The 16,880-nt window shown below is 32.8% G+C and overlaps 1 protein-coding gene across 1 annotated transcript; it reads right to left on the bottom strand.

Moving 5' to 3' along the window:
- Positions 1-205: 205 nt before the first annotated feature.
- Positions 206-2,360, bottom strand: LOC144569194 (uncharacterized). Its single transcript, XM_078319417.1, has 4 exons — positions 1,744-2,360; positions 1,468-1,563; positions 1,191-1,286; positions 206-558 (listed from the first exon to the last, which is right to left on the bottom strand). Exons 1-4 carry the CDS (start codon positions 2,170-2,172, stop codon positions 406-408), a joined length of 774 nt encoding a protein of 257 aa, XP_078175543.1. The 5' UTR covers positions 2,173-2,360; the 3' UTR covers positions 206-405.
- Positions 2,361-16,880: the final 14,520 nt, after the last annotated feature.

The raw sequence follows: 16,880 nt of genomic DNA, 5'->3' as shown, positions 1-16,880 counted from the left end.
TTATCCATTCTATCTAAGTCACTTTCTTCCACTCTATCTAGCACGTCATTCTGTTGAGACCCATTCCCACAGTTTTAGATAAGAGTCTGATGAAGCTTAAAAAACAGTACATTATGCAATCCAGTACAGTTATGCCTTGAATCAACTCCAAACTCTGCAATTGAACCCAAATGGTTTACCCATATATCTTTTGCTTCATTTAGGCCTCAATCCTGCAACTTTACCATTATTTTCAAATCCGACCTCAATGCCTTTACTTTGCAGCCAACAGCAATTTTGACCCATAAGATTTCATTTATGTTGCGATTAACCCTCATGCGATCAAATTCTATTTTTCTCTGTTCCATCTTATTGACCCTTAAAAGTCATAAAAATGTCGTCAAGGATCAAAAGTCTATATTTAATCTAATATATACTTGCCTGGAAATCTAAAAGAGACCATTCCTTCGGTTTTTTTAGCATATTATTCTTTGTTTTTAGCAAATCAAGCTTGATCTCCTTCATGTGTATCTCTTTTAATAAGTTCTCTTGTTGAATGGCAAATTGGTCCTTCTCCTCCTTCAAGTCAGACAGAGAAAAAAGGAAAAAGAAAAATAAATTTTCATATAAAAGAATAACCTAGGAAATAAAAATAGTATCAACTAATTATTATCTTTGTTTACAAGTAATGAGCTACAAGACCCAAGTTGGTTCATTAACCAGTACTAACAGTATTGTCATTTTAACTATAGGTGGCAACATCATGTAGACTGGCACATCATAGTGAAATAACTAAAAAAATTTGTCCAATACGAACAAAACCATAACTGTTCCTAGCAGACTAACAACTGGTAAAACAAGACTCATAATAGCAACAAGACTCTGCATTAACTGATATCTGTCGAATAGAGATGAGACAACAGGGAATAAAGAGAATAGATCTGTAAGAATAGAAGAATAGGGTAATATTTTTCAGATTTTGAGAGAATTAAGGGTAATAATAAGGATGTAGATCTGGAATAGAGATTCTTATTCTAGTGTAGAGTAGAATAGAGAGGGTTAAGACTAAAATAGAGAAGAATAGAGGCTTATATTCTGGAAAAAAAAATTATGTCAAGTGTTGAAATACACTGAACTCATACTAGTACAACCAGGCACCAAATTTGTGTGTGTGTGTGTCTATATATACATTTAGAGAGAGGAAAGAGTACCTTTAAGAGGTTGCAGGCTGCCTCAGAATCAGCAGCCCTCTTCTTCAAGAGCTCCTCCTCCTGCTCAAACCTGGCAGCTTCAGCTTTCTTCTCCTCCTTGAAAAAAAAATTTAGAGAGGGTTAAGACTAAAATAGAGAAGAATAGAGGCTTATATTCTGGAAACAAAAATTATTTTAAGTGTTGAAATACACTGAACGATACTAGCACAACCAGGCACCAAATTTGTGTGTGTGTGTGTGTGTGTCTATATATACATTTAGAGAGAGGAAAGAGTACCTTTAAGAGGTTGCAGGCTGCCTCAGAATCAGCAGCCCTCTTCTTCAAGAGCTCCTTCTCCTGCTCAAACCTGGCAGCTTCAGCTTTCTTCTCCTCCTTGAAAAAAAAAATTTAGAGAGGGTCAAGACTAAAATAGAGAAGAATAGAGGCTTATATTCTGGAAACAAAAATTATTTTAAGTGTTGAAATACACTGAACGATACTAGCACAACCAGGCACCAAATTTGTGTGTGTGTGTGTGTGTCTATATATACATTTAGAGAGAGGAAAGAGTACCTTTAAGAGGTTGCAGGCTGCCTCAGAATCAGCAGCCCTCTTCTTCAAGAGCTCCTTCTCCTGCTCAAACCTGGCAACTTCAGCTTTCTTCTCCTCCTCGAGCCTCACATTATCATCCTCCACTTTATGGGCCACCTGCAGCAATTCTTTCATGACTTGCTCCAAATCCAATTTATGGGCCACCTGGCTAAGTATCAAAGATGCAGCAGTAGTATGATCAGCTGGGTCAACCAGCTTTGGTACAATGGACACGATATCAGGTATGAATTGCCACGGCGCCTTTTCCAGTAGAGTGGAAACTTTTTTTAATACAGAGCGGGGATGCCTCTTCCGCACGGGGGAATTATCTTGTAGTCCCTGTACTGAACTATCTAGGGATTTGATTAAATTTATTATCATGGAAAATCGCTTCGCTGACTGGTCTGGCATCTTCTCCTATAAACATAAAAAAAGAAAAGGAACCAGCCAAAGTCTAGTACCTGTAAGTAAAACCTCACGAAAATGGGCACTACTATATTGAAGATAAGAAGGAAATACTTTTAAGGAGATCCAAGTGCAAATTCTGAAGTCATAATTCAGATGAAGGTGCACATGCAATTAAAAAAAAACAAAAAAATTCATATGAAACAAAGCAACGTAAAGATGAATAGGGTTAAAATGCCCTCTTGTTTTTGTGCCCCAATCATGCCTCACATTCTTATCTCCGTTTTCAAAGTCCAAACAATCAACATGATCACTGATCACCATATTATAATATGCTTGGAGAACAAATTATATTAACCTTCATATTCACTCAGCCATTTAATATTTTTGGACTCAGCTAATTCAGTGCATTAACATATTCGTACCAAGATAGGAGAGAAGAGTAGAGACCAGTGACAACGTCGATTTCAGCAGAAAACCGTGCTCCAACAGAGGAAAAAAAAAAAAAAAAAGCCTGTCAATTCCTAAAGGTTAGTATAAAATCGTTGGATATGATTATTGGCATTTTGTATATACGTAAGAAATTACAGCATTATGATTTTCTCTTGTTAGCATCACGAATTTATAGATATTAACTTATATGGACAATTCCTTAATATTAAAAAAAGGGATCGACTAACAGTCCCCTATCTGTCCTCCGCACTAAAAGACAAAAAAAATAGTTAAAACGTGCTAACTACCACCAAAGAGCAAGATTAATGCTATCTTATTAATAGTCAAAACGTATAGTATTCATACCTACGAATTTATAGTATTCATACTTATTATCAGAACCATTTGTCATATGTAAACACAAGCTGGAGGGGACCAGTAACAACCAGGGGGACCGCTGACGTCTTGTGACAGCCTGGATTGGGGACCGCAATCGTCTGAAAGCGACATTTGCCAAGATTGGGGACCACTACAGCGAAACTATATATTATTCATATCTAAATATAGAAGTATTCATATCTAAACAAATGAAGTATTCATACTGACGATTATGAAGTATTCATACATGTTTGAAATAATTTATACAATTCAAAGTCAGATTCATCTCTCACCCCACCTCTTCCAAGAAGTATTCATACTGACGATTACGAAGTATTCATACATGTTCAAAATAATTTATACAATTCAAAATTCAAAGTCAGATTCATCTCTCTCATCCCACCTCTTCCAAGAAGTATTCATATGTAACATGAAGTACGCATATCTAACAACTGAAGTATTCATATCTAACTAATGAAGTATTCATATGTTGCATTATGACAACCTTCGCTGGGCTAGCATGGACCCCCTCCAATGGTGCACCACGCTCTCTCCGCCGAATCTTGACGGTGCACCATGCTCTCCTTGTCAGATCTCGACGGTGCACCACGCTCTCCTTGCCGGATCTCGACGGTGCACCACGCTCTCCTCGCCACGTGAGAAGATTGAAGATTGAAGAGGGTGGGTTTTGACCACGTAAGGGAACAAAAAAGGAAAGTTGTTAGGGGGACAGATAGGGGACAGATTCAAGGGGGACAACATCTTTACTCTTAAAAAAATAACAAATTTAACATTTTGCACTCAAAATCGAAATAATTCCAAATCTGTCTGACCTGAAGAATAATTCTCCGAATCCAGGCTTTTTTCTGAAGAATTATTTCAAACTCAATTATTTAAGTTTTGTATTTTTTTTAATATTTATAAAAATTTCGGTGGACAATTTCTATATGTTATTTTCTTTTATTTAATATATATTTTATTTTTAAAATTTATTGGTTTAATTAAAACAAGATTGAAAGACCGTAATTTTTATGTGTGTAGAAAAAAGTGATCTAAAACACGTCTATCAGATTTATTTCGTTACGTCTATTAGATCTAAAACCCGCATGTGCATAGACAAAATAATATAGATCATATCAAATAGTTTTATTTTGACATTTAAGTTCTAACTTTTAAATAATTGTCGTTCTAAAAATAAAGACATAATAGAGACAAAAAATGAAGGCATTTGAACCCTCTTATATTAAAATATAATATACATCATAAATTTAAATGTACATTAAAATTACTATTTATAAATAGCAGTAGTTTGATTTTTGTATTTTGAATTTCAAAACTTGTGAAGAGAAGGTCAATAGTTGGGGTATGAAAGAGACGGGAGCTCATATTCACACTACTAAATTTGTTATTAACACAACACATCATAAAATTTAAAATTAATTGACAAATATGCCCCTACTTAAAAACTTAATCTAGCAATTATTGCCATCTCATACCAAATTAGCACAGCTGTAGTTTCCTTTTATTCAATCTAACAAAATAAATAGAACTCTTGATACTATTTTCATTTTGATTATTTTTTATTAAACATTTAATTCTCCAAGTTAATATGCACCAAACAAAAGAATAACGCGACTCACACGAGAAATAAAAAGTTGCATCGCAGTGGAATATAAAATTAAATAAAAGAACTAGTTAATGAAAAGTATAATGGTTATGGAATAATAAAATCAACTGGACCAAAATCAAGTTCAATTCATGAATTGAATTTGAATATAATCAATGAAAATAATATAAAATGAATTAAAATTTATGTTTTGTGCAAAGAATTAATCAGTATATTTTGTAGAAGTTCCTTTTTCCTATTCCATCTAACATTTGAGGTTTGAATTTTTTTTTTGTGGAAATGAGAACAAAACATAATTAAATTAATTACTCGACTTAAAAAAGAATCGCTTGGAAATTTTATTGATTAAAGAAAAAATAACTATAATTGTTGCAAAAAATATTTCTCTTTTCTTATTATTATAATTGTGTAGTTAACTTGATTTTTGTCCAACTGATATCATTGTTAGATAACTATTATATTGTGCATCAGTTAGTTCTTTTTTTTTTTAATTTGATATTTCACTACCATGCAATTTTTGTTTTCTCACTTTAATAGTTATTTTGTTCTGTGCATATTAACTAGGAAAATTAAAATATTTAATAAAAAAAATCAAAAGGATCTAATTACTATGAAACAGTATAAAGTTCTCTTTATTTTATTCGATTGAAATAAAAGGAAACATAAGCAAAAGAAAAAATAAATAAAAAGAAAACTAAAGATGTACTAATTTAGTATGACAAACGTCATAACTGCTGGACTAATAAGGGCATACTTGTCAATCAATATTAAATTTTAAGTTCTGTTGTGTTAATTACAAATTCAGTAGTGTGAATATCATCTCCCGAAAGAGACCCATGCGGGGCATGAGTTTGGAAGAACATTTCAAATTTGGGAAAAGAAACGGACTTGTGCTGGGAAAAAATCACAAGCTGATAATTAAAGTCATCGACTAGATATAAATATTGATAAAGATTGACGAGTACGGAGATACAGATATTGCTATAATTTATTCCATCAATTGTTGCCTTTTCTTGCAAGCTTTCTCTATTTATCGGTCTAGTTAGATCACTACAACGAATCATTTCTTTTATTTATTTTCAAAGATATTGCGAAGCTAAGACTTTTTTTTATCCATAAATAATAAAGGCGAAGTGCAATGTAATTGTACATGTTTCTTCAAATTAAGTAAAGAATTGATTACAAATTAGCGACTTTCCAGAGTATCTAAGAGGTGGGTTTACTTTTGTAAATTCTAATCAGGAAATAGTTAGACTTTCAGAACTCAAATGGTTGGTATGGTTTAGGAAAATAAAACTGGCGCGATTCCAAAAAATCTCAGGACCTGCGATTTGAAATTTCTCTTTTCATTTTTTTTGAAATTCATACATAAAGAATAAATGCTCTTGAGATCCATACATTCAAAAAATGAGAGGAATTTGGTATCGCAGGGACTCGCAGTCTTGCGGATCTTTGAAATCACAGCAGATTTATTTCCATGGTTTAGAGTAGACAAATGGGGAATTTTTTATTCATAGTAATTATAAAAAAGAGATGTACAGAAATAGATAGAGTACCTTGTTTTCCAATAATAATAGTAAGATCGTCAGTACGAATTACGATTCAACTTTTTATGGATCGTGGGCATTGACAACGATCCATCTTTTTTTTTTTTGTAAAACGGTTTAAAACTGCAGTCTAAGTTTTAAAAAAAAATGGATCATGAACATTGCCTTAGATCCATAAAATATGGATCGTGATCCATGCTGATAATCTTACTATATTAGTTAAAAACGAGGTACTCTATCTCTTTCCGTACATCTCTTTTTTATAATTACTATGAATAAAAAATTCTCAGACAAATGGGCATAATCGAAGCAGATAGAGTCCATATCATCTGCGGCAAGTGTTGACCAATATCACTGTGTAGCGACTCGTAAAAATTAAAGATGCGCCTATCTTTTGCTTTGAATTGAGATAATTATTGTCCGCATCTCCGGAGATGCGTCCCTCCATAAAAGTGGCCACACTTAGAGAATGTGACTGTGTCAAAATTCGAATTTTTCAAAAAATATAATTATTTGAATTTTTTTTAGATATGATATATTTAAAAATTACGGTTTCGCCAAGTCTTAGATCCATGTCTGTTTATACCATTTAAAAAAACACAAGAAGAGAAAAAAAAGAGACACCAACAGAAGAAATTTCTCTCCAGTCTCATTAATTATTGTCAGCGTCATACCATAGTCAGATATTAAATTTGGTGGGATCTAGATTAATGTTTTCTTTATACCATAGAAAATTACAGTGCCCCATATAAGTCAATGTCTGATTTTGATTATTTTGCAAGGTGCTTGTTCAAGCATGCGTTGGACTACTTATGGATTTAAAAGTGTTACGTTATGAAATTTTTACAATTAAATTCGAATGATTTAAAAGAAAGAATCGATAAATCATGTTAATAAAATGGAAGTTTAAACCTTAATTAAGGTTCCCCTAAATAAGTAAGTTAATTGTGAATTGAAACCGCGTCGAAATTTTGAGATTTCGGAATTTTATAGCCCCAGTGCGGATTAGGTTGACCGCAGTGCGGGTGGAAGCCATCCGCAGTGGCTCAGGCTTTTTCTGGAATTTTGCCAAAAAAATGACTAAGTAGTGAGTGCGGGTGAGGGATCCGCAGTGCGGATGAGTTTAGCCGCACTCATGAATTTCTGTATTGCACTGAATTTTTCCTGAAATCGGCTAAGTAGTGAGTGCGGATGAGGGTGAACCGCAGTGCGGATCAGGTTCATCCGCAGTAGGCTCGGACTTTTCCTGGATTCGGCTGACAACCGACTAAGTCTCGAGTGCGGATTAAGTCACCCGCAGTGCGGATTGGCTAATCCGCATTCAGGGTAATTTTAACCCTAAAACCCAAATTAAACCTTCTCTCTCTCTCACTTCACCATTTTCCCCATTTTCAAGTGAATTTCGGTTAAGAGAGAAGGAAAAGATCCCGTGAGTTTCCGTTTCGTTCAGACTCCCGATTGTTGCGAGAAATCGAGTCTGGAACCGAGAAAGCAGCCGAGGATCTCTCCGAACCCTTCTAATTGGTATTTCTTTCTCTCCTTGTTACTTTCGAAACCTCGAATTTTCTCGATTTCTCAGATTCTCGTTTTAAACCCGAGATTTGTGTTCGAATTGCTCGAGGACTAGTTCCTCTACACTTCTTACTAGTTTGTTTGTCATTCTTTTTCCCGATTTCTTCCGATTTATGAAATCTGATTTCTAGGGTTTCGTGCCAAAATTGAAAGTTGGCATAATCGTGATTTGATTTGCTTAACCCGACCAATTAGACTTGTAATCGGTAGGGTTGCCTCCTGATCGTGAATTTCTAGAACATTTAACGGCTGATTTGAGGTTTTGACCAAATTAGGGTTAACCAAATGGTAAATTGAAATGAACCGAGAACCAAAGTAGTGAAACGGTGATTGATGGTCACCAAATGGAGAGTTGTATGGTCCAGAGGACCTAGATGAGATTTTGTGTAGTTTTAGAGGATTTTGGTAATAAAGAAGGATCCGAAAAGAATTGATTTGGGACTGTACCAACCCTAAGTAAACGTATAGACCACTGAACCCGAATTAAACCAAGTATACGTATGATATAGGTGTAGGCTCGGTCGAGCAAGAACTTGCGAGACCATACGAGACGTCCGATCCTTAGCTTAAGCGGTACGCTCGTCAAACAGGTGCGGGATTCTTGGACTTGTTTGATACTTTATTTTCAGGAATTAAACTGTGTATTCGTTTGTCATGTTGAATATCCTTGATTGCATCACTGAATTGCGTAGAGCATTTGCATAGCCCAATTAAATTAAGCTCGAATTGATCTGAATTGAATGATTTGCATGCTGGTATGGTTATAGGTTATGTTGATCTATTGTGATCTGATTTTGATTGAAAGTCACCACGAACTGTGTATGTGAATGTATGTGAATGGATTTACGAAGTTAAGCACTTGGATCCAATGAATTTGCCAAGTCGGGCTGTATGCTGACTTGGATTCCCAGGATCCTAAATGGCCTTAGGTGAACGGCCCTCGATATTCCCAGTACCGGTTGGGACGAGGGAGGGTGATTATGTTATGAGATGTGTGATTGGAAATCGTGGTTGACTTGTGTAACGTCTATGGCTCGGTAGCATTTTCCTACGTGTTAATGCATTTGAACGGTCGATTGAATATGACGAATATTGGAAACGATTCTAAAGTGGATTTTCTTTACATGATTTGAACCAGACCTTAATAAACTGTTAAGCCAAGCGGTTGCAGATGGGTGTCAGATAAAGGGTCCAGCGGTTGGCCATCTGTAGGTGTCAGTAACCCTACAGATGTGGGTTTAATAAAGGTTCAGCTCGAAAGAACATCTGTAATTGCTACAAGCCCTACTGAACTGAGTTAGGAATCGAGTTAAGCCAAATTATATGTTGTGTTTGAGATTCATCTTGGAAATTCCGTAAACTGTGTTTCAGGTTGATTAACTGTTGTCGAGCAGTGGCATTCTGTTATTTATGTTTTCTTATATAACTGTTTGCATTGTTGTTGTTTGGGTTTCATTATTGAATATAGAGTTTGATTGCAAGTCCAATAATTCAAATGTGGCAAATTCGCACTGAGAATTTATTCTCACCCCCACCTTCCCCGTTATTTTACAGGTATTGGTGCGACTGATTCCGGAGAGGCACGAGAGTAGTAGGCCTTAGTAGCTTACCAGTATATGACCCTAGATATCTTTTGTTGTATAGATTTAGGGTAGGCCTCGTGGTTGGTATCCGGATGAGATACTTTTGTTGTATTATATGCTGACCAGACTGTGTACTCTGATATATATATTAGAAACTTGTTTGAATTACTTGTTGTTTGGTTTGAAATGTGAGTAGCCTTGTAAGCATACACGGCGTTGTATGCTTACGGCGGGGGACTGTTACGACCCGTGGCCGCGGGGTGTGACAAAAAGCAACAACAAAAGGTTGGTAAAAATTATGCACATTTAGAAATAATTTATCTTTTAAAAAACATTAGATTTATCTTCTTCTTTTTTTAATTAATTTTTAAATGCGATACACCTCATCGAACATGCAGATTTTTTTTTTTAAAATAGTATTCCTTTAAATTATTTCAATGGAACAAGCCTTGTTTAGGCGGATTTTCGAAAACTAGCCTCCACCGATTCCTAGGATCGGTGGAGAAAAAAAAAAACCCACCTACACCGTTCCTAGGGACCGGTGGAGTCAACATTTACCTCGCCACAGATATGCTGCACCAAAGACCACATCAAAACCTACACCGATCCTGTGGATCAGTGTAGCTTGAAAAATCATCTCCACTGGTCCACAGGACCGGTGTAGGCTTGAATTCACATCTCAACCGTTTAAATAATACTGCCCCCTGCGTGACTTTTTGGAATCTCTTTTTTAATATTTATATTTTGAGATATCTCAAAGCTATGCTATGGTGTTAAAAAATTTCTGGGCGAACAGGATCTTGTGAGATTTGATAGGTTGGATCTAGGTCTAGGCATAAAGCATAATAGCACAGACCATAAAGCATGATGATCAGCAACACTTTCCAAAGATTTCAGCTCAAAAAAAAAAAAAAAAAAAAAAAAAAAAAACACACTTTCCAAAGGAGAAATCTCAAAGCTGTGGTGTTAAAAAATTGAAATCAAGGCTTCACCGGTCCTAGGGATCAGTGGAGGTATAGATGAGAGATCTTTTGTGGCGAGGCTATCCGTTGGTGTAAAACTGACTCCACTGGTCCCTAGGACCGGTGTAGATGGGGTTTTTTTTGCTCCACCGATTCTAGGGATCGGTGAAGGCTAGTTTTCGAAAATCCGTTCAAAGAAGACTTATTCTGTTGAAATAATTTCAATGAATACTATTTAAAAAAAAAAATCGAACATGCAAGTAGAGCAATTGGGCCTCGGCTGCTGTACCACGATCAACTTGTTTGATGTTTTATTGTGTTAGATTTGATGACATCTTATCTTAGTTCTATCTCGAGTTAGGCTGGGGTGCTATGGATAGCATAGTGGCCTCTATGCTACGGCTCAATATTCGAGTTTTCAAAATCCAAACGGTCGATCCGAACCGTTCATCTTATTCTCCATATTAATATCTGCTTGGAGACCAAATTTTATAATTTTCTGAATTTTTTTACTATTTATTAAGCCACTTTGAAAATCGTTAATCCAACGGTTTTACTGTTTTGTGCAGCCACCGTTGGATCAATAATTTTGTAAAATACTTAATAAATAGTAAAAAAATTCAGAAAAATGTAAAATTTGGTCTCCAAGCAGATATTAATATGGAGAATAAGATGAACGGTTCGGATCGACCGTTTGGATTTTGAAAACTCGAATATTGAGCCGTAGCATAGAGGCCACTATGCTATCCATAGCACCCCAGCCTAACTCTTCTATCTCTACCGCCATCTCTTTCCTAGTCATTATATACTATTAATAAAAACAACACGGTATATAAATAAGCAAGTACAATATATGAACTAATATTCAAATTTGTTACAAAATCCAACACTAAGCGCTAACAAAAAAACATAATCAAAATACAATTCTAAGCCCTAAGGATCACTATTATATATTAACCTAAACCATGCAATGATTGACGATTCCACTAATAAATAAACAATTGTATATGAAATGCATGATGCTCTTGACATAAACTTTTTTTTTAAACCTTGGCAACGGCAGCCAACTTGACTTTTAACATAAACTTGATAGTAATTCCAAATGACATAAAATATTCACTAAAACATAATTAGAATATTACTGACTTAAATTATAGACTGTAAAATTATGGAATTATACTTCTGAACATTTAAACCTATTATTTTGTTTTGTTTTATTTTAACAAATTAAGGAACTAATCTAGTCTATTATGCAGAAATAACCCTCTTTTTCCCTTAAATAGAAAATATATAAATGTACATAGTACATACACGTCCTGCATTTAAAATCTCAACATGTTAAAATCATTAGAGCATTTTTCTTGTCATTGCTACACTTGCAATTCAGCAAAATTTGAAGCCTCTATTTAAATTCCCGACAATTTTGACAACAAAAAAAATCAGATAAATCCTAATTACAAAAGAGGAGGGTTCAAATGCCTCCATTTTTTGTGCCTCCACCACGCCTCCATTTTTTAAAACTTTAATAATTCAAAATTTAAAACTTAAAAATCAAAATAACACCGTTGGATATGATCTACATCATTTTATCTATGCACATGTAAAAAATTATGACATTTCAATTTTATTTTGATTGTCATCAAGAGCTTGTAAAAAATGCACTAATTTGGATCATTTCTAGACGTTGATTTTTGAACTTATTGATTCACATAAAAACAAAATTGAAATGTGACAATTTTTTATGAGCACATAGAGAAAATAACATAGATCACATCTAACGGTTTTATTTTGACTTTTAAGATTTAAATCTTGAGTTATTAAAGTTTTAAAAAATAGAGGCATGATGGAGGCACAAAAAATGGAGGCATTTGAACCCTCCTCATTACAAAATTAGAATCAATCAACAAAGATGGACAAAAAGTCTAAAATATTGTTATAAAATTTCCATATAATAAATAATTTTAAATGCCTACTTACCATCTAAGTCCAACCTTCCTTTACCCGGTGCGAAAGTACTGGCCGGCTAAATCCCGTTTTTTTTATATATATATCCAAAAAAATAAATAAAATTTTAAAAAATAACCAACTAGCTGTTGAAATTGCAAAACTACCCAAACCGGTTAACCAGAAACCGGACTCAAATCAAATTTCCGGTCCTCCATTTCCCGAACCCGTTGAAATAGTCTGGTTAACCATTAACTGGAAATTTGATTTGAGTCCGGTTATTGGTTAACCGGATTTGTGCATTTTGCTTCTTTTTTTTTCTTTTTTTTTTAAACAGAAATTATTTTTTATTTTTTTGTATTAAAATATTAGAAATGTTGAATATATTTCTTTGAAAATAGATGGAATACAATATAATTTGATTTATTAGAAAGACTGCAACAAATAACCCGGATCAATATTTTTCATGCCAGATTTTTCGCTGCTGTAAGAAAAATTAATATATTTCTTTATGTGCTATTGGAAAAAAATAAAAATGCTTAGATTCTGAGTTATTGATCCCGGTTCAAAAGTCACTTCTAGGTAATCTAGAAAATATTGTGATCCATCTAGTACATTTAATTAATAAAAAGTTGTATCTATTTTGAGAATTCTTTTTGAAAAATAATCATTAAATAAATTAAAGTTTTTGTTTTCTTTTTCAAAAATAGATACAACTTTTTATTAATTAAATGTACTAGATGGATCACAATATTTTCTAGATTACCTAGAAGTGACTTTTGAACCGGGATCAATAACTCAGAATCTAAACATTTTTATTTTTTTTCCAATAACACATAAAGAAATATATTAATTTTTTTTACAGTCGCGAAAAATCCGGCCTGAAAAATATTGATCCGGATTATTTGTTACAGTCTTTCTAATAAATCAAATTATATTGTATTCCATCTATTTTCAAAGAAATATATCAAAAATTTCTAATATTTTAATACAAAAAATAAAAAAATAGAAATTTCTGTTTTTTTTTTAAAAAAAACAACAACAATTTTCCGGTTAGTGATTAACCGGTTATATTTCTTAAGTTCGGTTATTGGATAACCGGTTTGGGTAAATTTCGAATTTTAGTAGGAATTTGGATATTTTTTAAATTTTATTTATTTTTTGGATATAAATAAAAAAATCGGGCTAAATCTTTATTGGTTTGATTTGTAGTTTCAAGCAACAGTAACAGCCTACTTTCTGGACCAAAAGGTGATTCAATATTAAACAATTTTTTTTTATAAAAAAATTTGACAGCGGCTATTAAACAAAATTTCAAGTGTGAAAGATATCTCCTTCCATTATAAGTTGCCGCATCATATTGCAAATTTTGATAATTGTCATTTGCAGGTATATAAAACTTAAAAGTGTAAATTACTAATCCACAATTGAAATTGAAATTATTTACAGGAATGACGATAATATGAAATTAACTGGGAGCATCGCCATCCCAATTGCAAGAACTAATTATTATAAGGATGATAAAGAATTGCAAATTTAATAAGTGTAATTTATTACCAATTTGTCATCACTTGAAATTGTCTTACATGAATGTAAAAAATAAATTACAAGGATGAAAAAAAAATTATATACTGATACTTTATTTTTTTTTAAATTGAAACTAGAATGAATTGCAAAATGTAGTTAATTCAAATTTTTTAAGATATAATTGTTAAAATTCTTAGCGTGACATAAAATACATATCTTGCTGCAATAAGAGATAATCATAAAGTTTTTAATGTACTAAGAAATTATTTTTTATAACTTGCGAGATACTGATATTTAGGGAAATATTTGGCTCTTATTGTTGGATGCATTAATGCATAGAAGTACATTCGTAGTGTGAAAGATAGTGTCTAACTTATGCAAAAGATCAACATCAAACGACAATAAATAAGAATCTATTATACACATTTTATGCACGTAGTTTGTTTATATATATAATGTCTCATTAATTTTATGTAGAAATCAATTAAGTTGCAATTCGATGTTGTCTCTTATAGGATTAAAACATACTACATAAAATCAATGAGACATTATATATATAAGCAAACTACGTACATAAAATGTGTATAATAGATTCTTATTTATTGTCTTTTGATGTTGATCTTTTGAATCAATTAGACACTATTATAGAGATTTCAGACTTCGATATTTTGGAGAATTATATGACTGACCGGGCTGCCTACCAAGAAATTGATAGAACTATTGGATTGCTTCCTCCAACTTTTGTTTCTCCCTTAGACTCTTTTGATTCAAGCTGCTACTTTTTTTTTCTTGTGATGATGCTTTAGATAGTAGTCGTATTGAGAGTAACTATGTTTTGTAATACCTTTAGTTTTCTACTTAATTCTGATATGCTTGTTGTTATGTTAATTGAACTTTCTATCCTTAATCTTTTGTTAACTGTAGCAGTGATGAATTCTCCCTTATTGTTGAATTTTGTAATTGAACTATTAGGTTTCATATGAAACTAATGGATATAGGTATATAACCTACTTTTATTAAAAAAAAAAAAAAAGATTCTTATGCTCTCGGACATCGTACTAATTTTTATTATTTGTACGAGACAAATGCTTATTGTCGAATTTTGTAATTGAACTGTTATGTTTCATATGAAACTAATGGATATAGGTATATAACCCACTTTTTAAAAAAAAAAAATAGATTCTTATTCTCTCAGACATCATACTAATTTAAAATAAATTTTGATTTAATATCTTCTGTACCTTTGATTTTTCATTAAGTATTTTATTCTTCTACTTTTCATTGTTTCGTAGTTCCCCTCAACTATTGCAAGTATTTCTTATTTGTCCATCACATATATATTAATATATTAACTATCATTATCTATTTAGAAAATTACTGGTTTACCTTTAATTGAGAAAAGAAAAATCAAAAGATTCTCTCTTCATTGCTAGTCTTTTCTCCATACAATACAATAGTATCTATTCTACGAGTTCACATATCTCTTGCACGTTTCAATCGTGGTTCATATCTTTTTTATTTTTATTTAAAGTCTAAATATTAATCGAAACATCTCAACACGGCCTCCATATTTTAACGTACTTAATTTTTTTTTGGAAAGATTTACTATTTTTTAGATAAATACAAAATCACTTTTTTTTTATAAAATTTTGAAACATAAAAAGATAGTGATTTTATACTTATCTAAAAAAAGGTAAAAAAAACATAAAAAGATTTAGTCTTAAAGTACATTTTGATATGAAGATCATATTGAACAGTTTGAAACGACTCTTTAAACTTTAAAATAGAAAAAAAAAAATGTGAGGCACAATTAAAATATGAAAAACATGAGTCATTGAAACTTAAATTCGTATTCTCCAAATACAATTAGAAAATTCAGACTGTTATTTAAAAACATATTTTCCATTTTTACAAAATGTACAGATTTCGTTTTTATTCGGCTGAGACTAATTAGACTGTTATTTTTCCGAATAATTATAACAATCCCCTCAACCTTGTCCCCCCCTTTTCCCCGCAGAATAATTGACTAATTAACGATATAGTGGACCCCGCAATTAACAGTTTCCCCGCATATATTTGTGATTTGAAGCATCTTCATCCCCGCGTATATACTTTAATTTGACAAGTATTTATATTCAATTTCATAGTGTTTATGTTTAAGCATCGAAGTATTTATCTTCAAACATACAAGTGTTTACCTTTAAATTTCAGAGTTGTTAGGTTTATGTTGACAGCATAGTATTTATCCTTCTACAATTGAAGGTTGTACTTTTATGTTATTTAGTATTTATTCTAGATAATGATAAGTTTCAAATTTTATGAAAAATTATTTGTTAGCGTTAACAGCTATTTGATGATGATAAGTTTCAATTCAATAACTATTTTTAATTTCTTAGTGTTTATCTTTAAGTATCGAAGTATTTAACTTTAAAGGCACAACTGTTTATCTTCAAATTTCAGAGTTTTTAATTTTTTACGTTGACAAGCAAGTATTTATCATTATTCATTGAAAGTTCAATTTTTACGTTATTTAGTATTTATCCTTACGCACTATTTGGTAGTTAACTATTTGAAAGCATAAATGAGAATTTGAAACAGCACACAACAGATTACAGAATCGTAATATATTAAACAATGATAACATGCATTTAGCAAAAGTTCCAGGTAACACAAAATGAAACAAACAAAATTGCAAAAAACCAATAGCAAGTAAAACAAAACATAGTTGACACTAAAAATCTAATTAAAGACCAGTTCATGGCTCGTCTTTTGGATGAACGGAACGCGGTGGCAGACGCTTGGCCCTACGGATGTAGGGCTTTGCTTCAGGATGGCCCCTTGGACTTCGTCTTGGCTTTTGCCGCGGTGGCCACGGCCAGCTTCTCCTGAGATACTTCTCAAACCCTGGTGGTACCCTGGGAAGAGGCACGAATGGTTGGGGTGCGGCGTTGATCACTTCTGGTTCTTCCTTGATGGCAGCCATACGTTAAGTAGTATTTATCTTTGTATAGTGTTGTACTATGCCTTGTTGTAAGATAGTATTTATAGAGAGTTCGAAGCGTCGCTTCGTCTCCCTCCAGAGAGGTGCATATCAATTATAATTCGACGATGGTTAGAATCGATTTTCGTCCAGATTAACTTT

This window comes from Carex rostrata, chromosome 18 (genome assembly GCF_964058835.1).
Source record: "Carex rostrata chromosome 18, lpCarRost1.2, whole genome shotgun sequence".
Lineage (NCBI taxonomy): Eukaryota > Viridiplantae > Streptophyta > Magnoliopsida > Poales > Cyperaceae > Carex > Carex rostrata.
The sequence above is the reverse complement of the archived record's forward strand: the minus strand, read 5'-3'. Positions and strand labels throughout refer to the sequence as shown.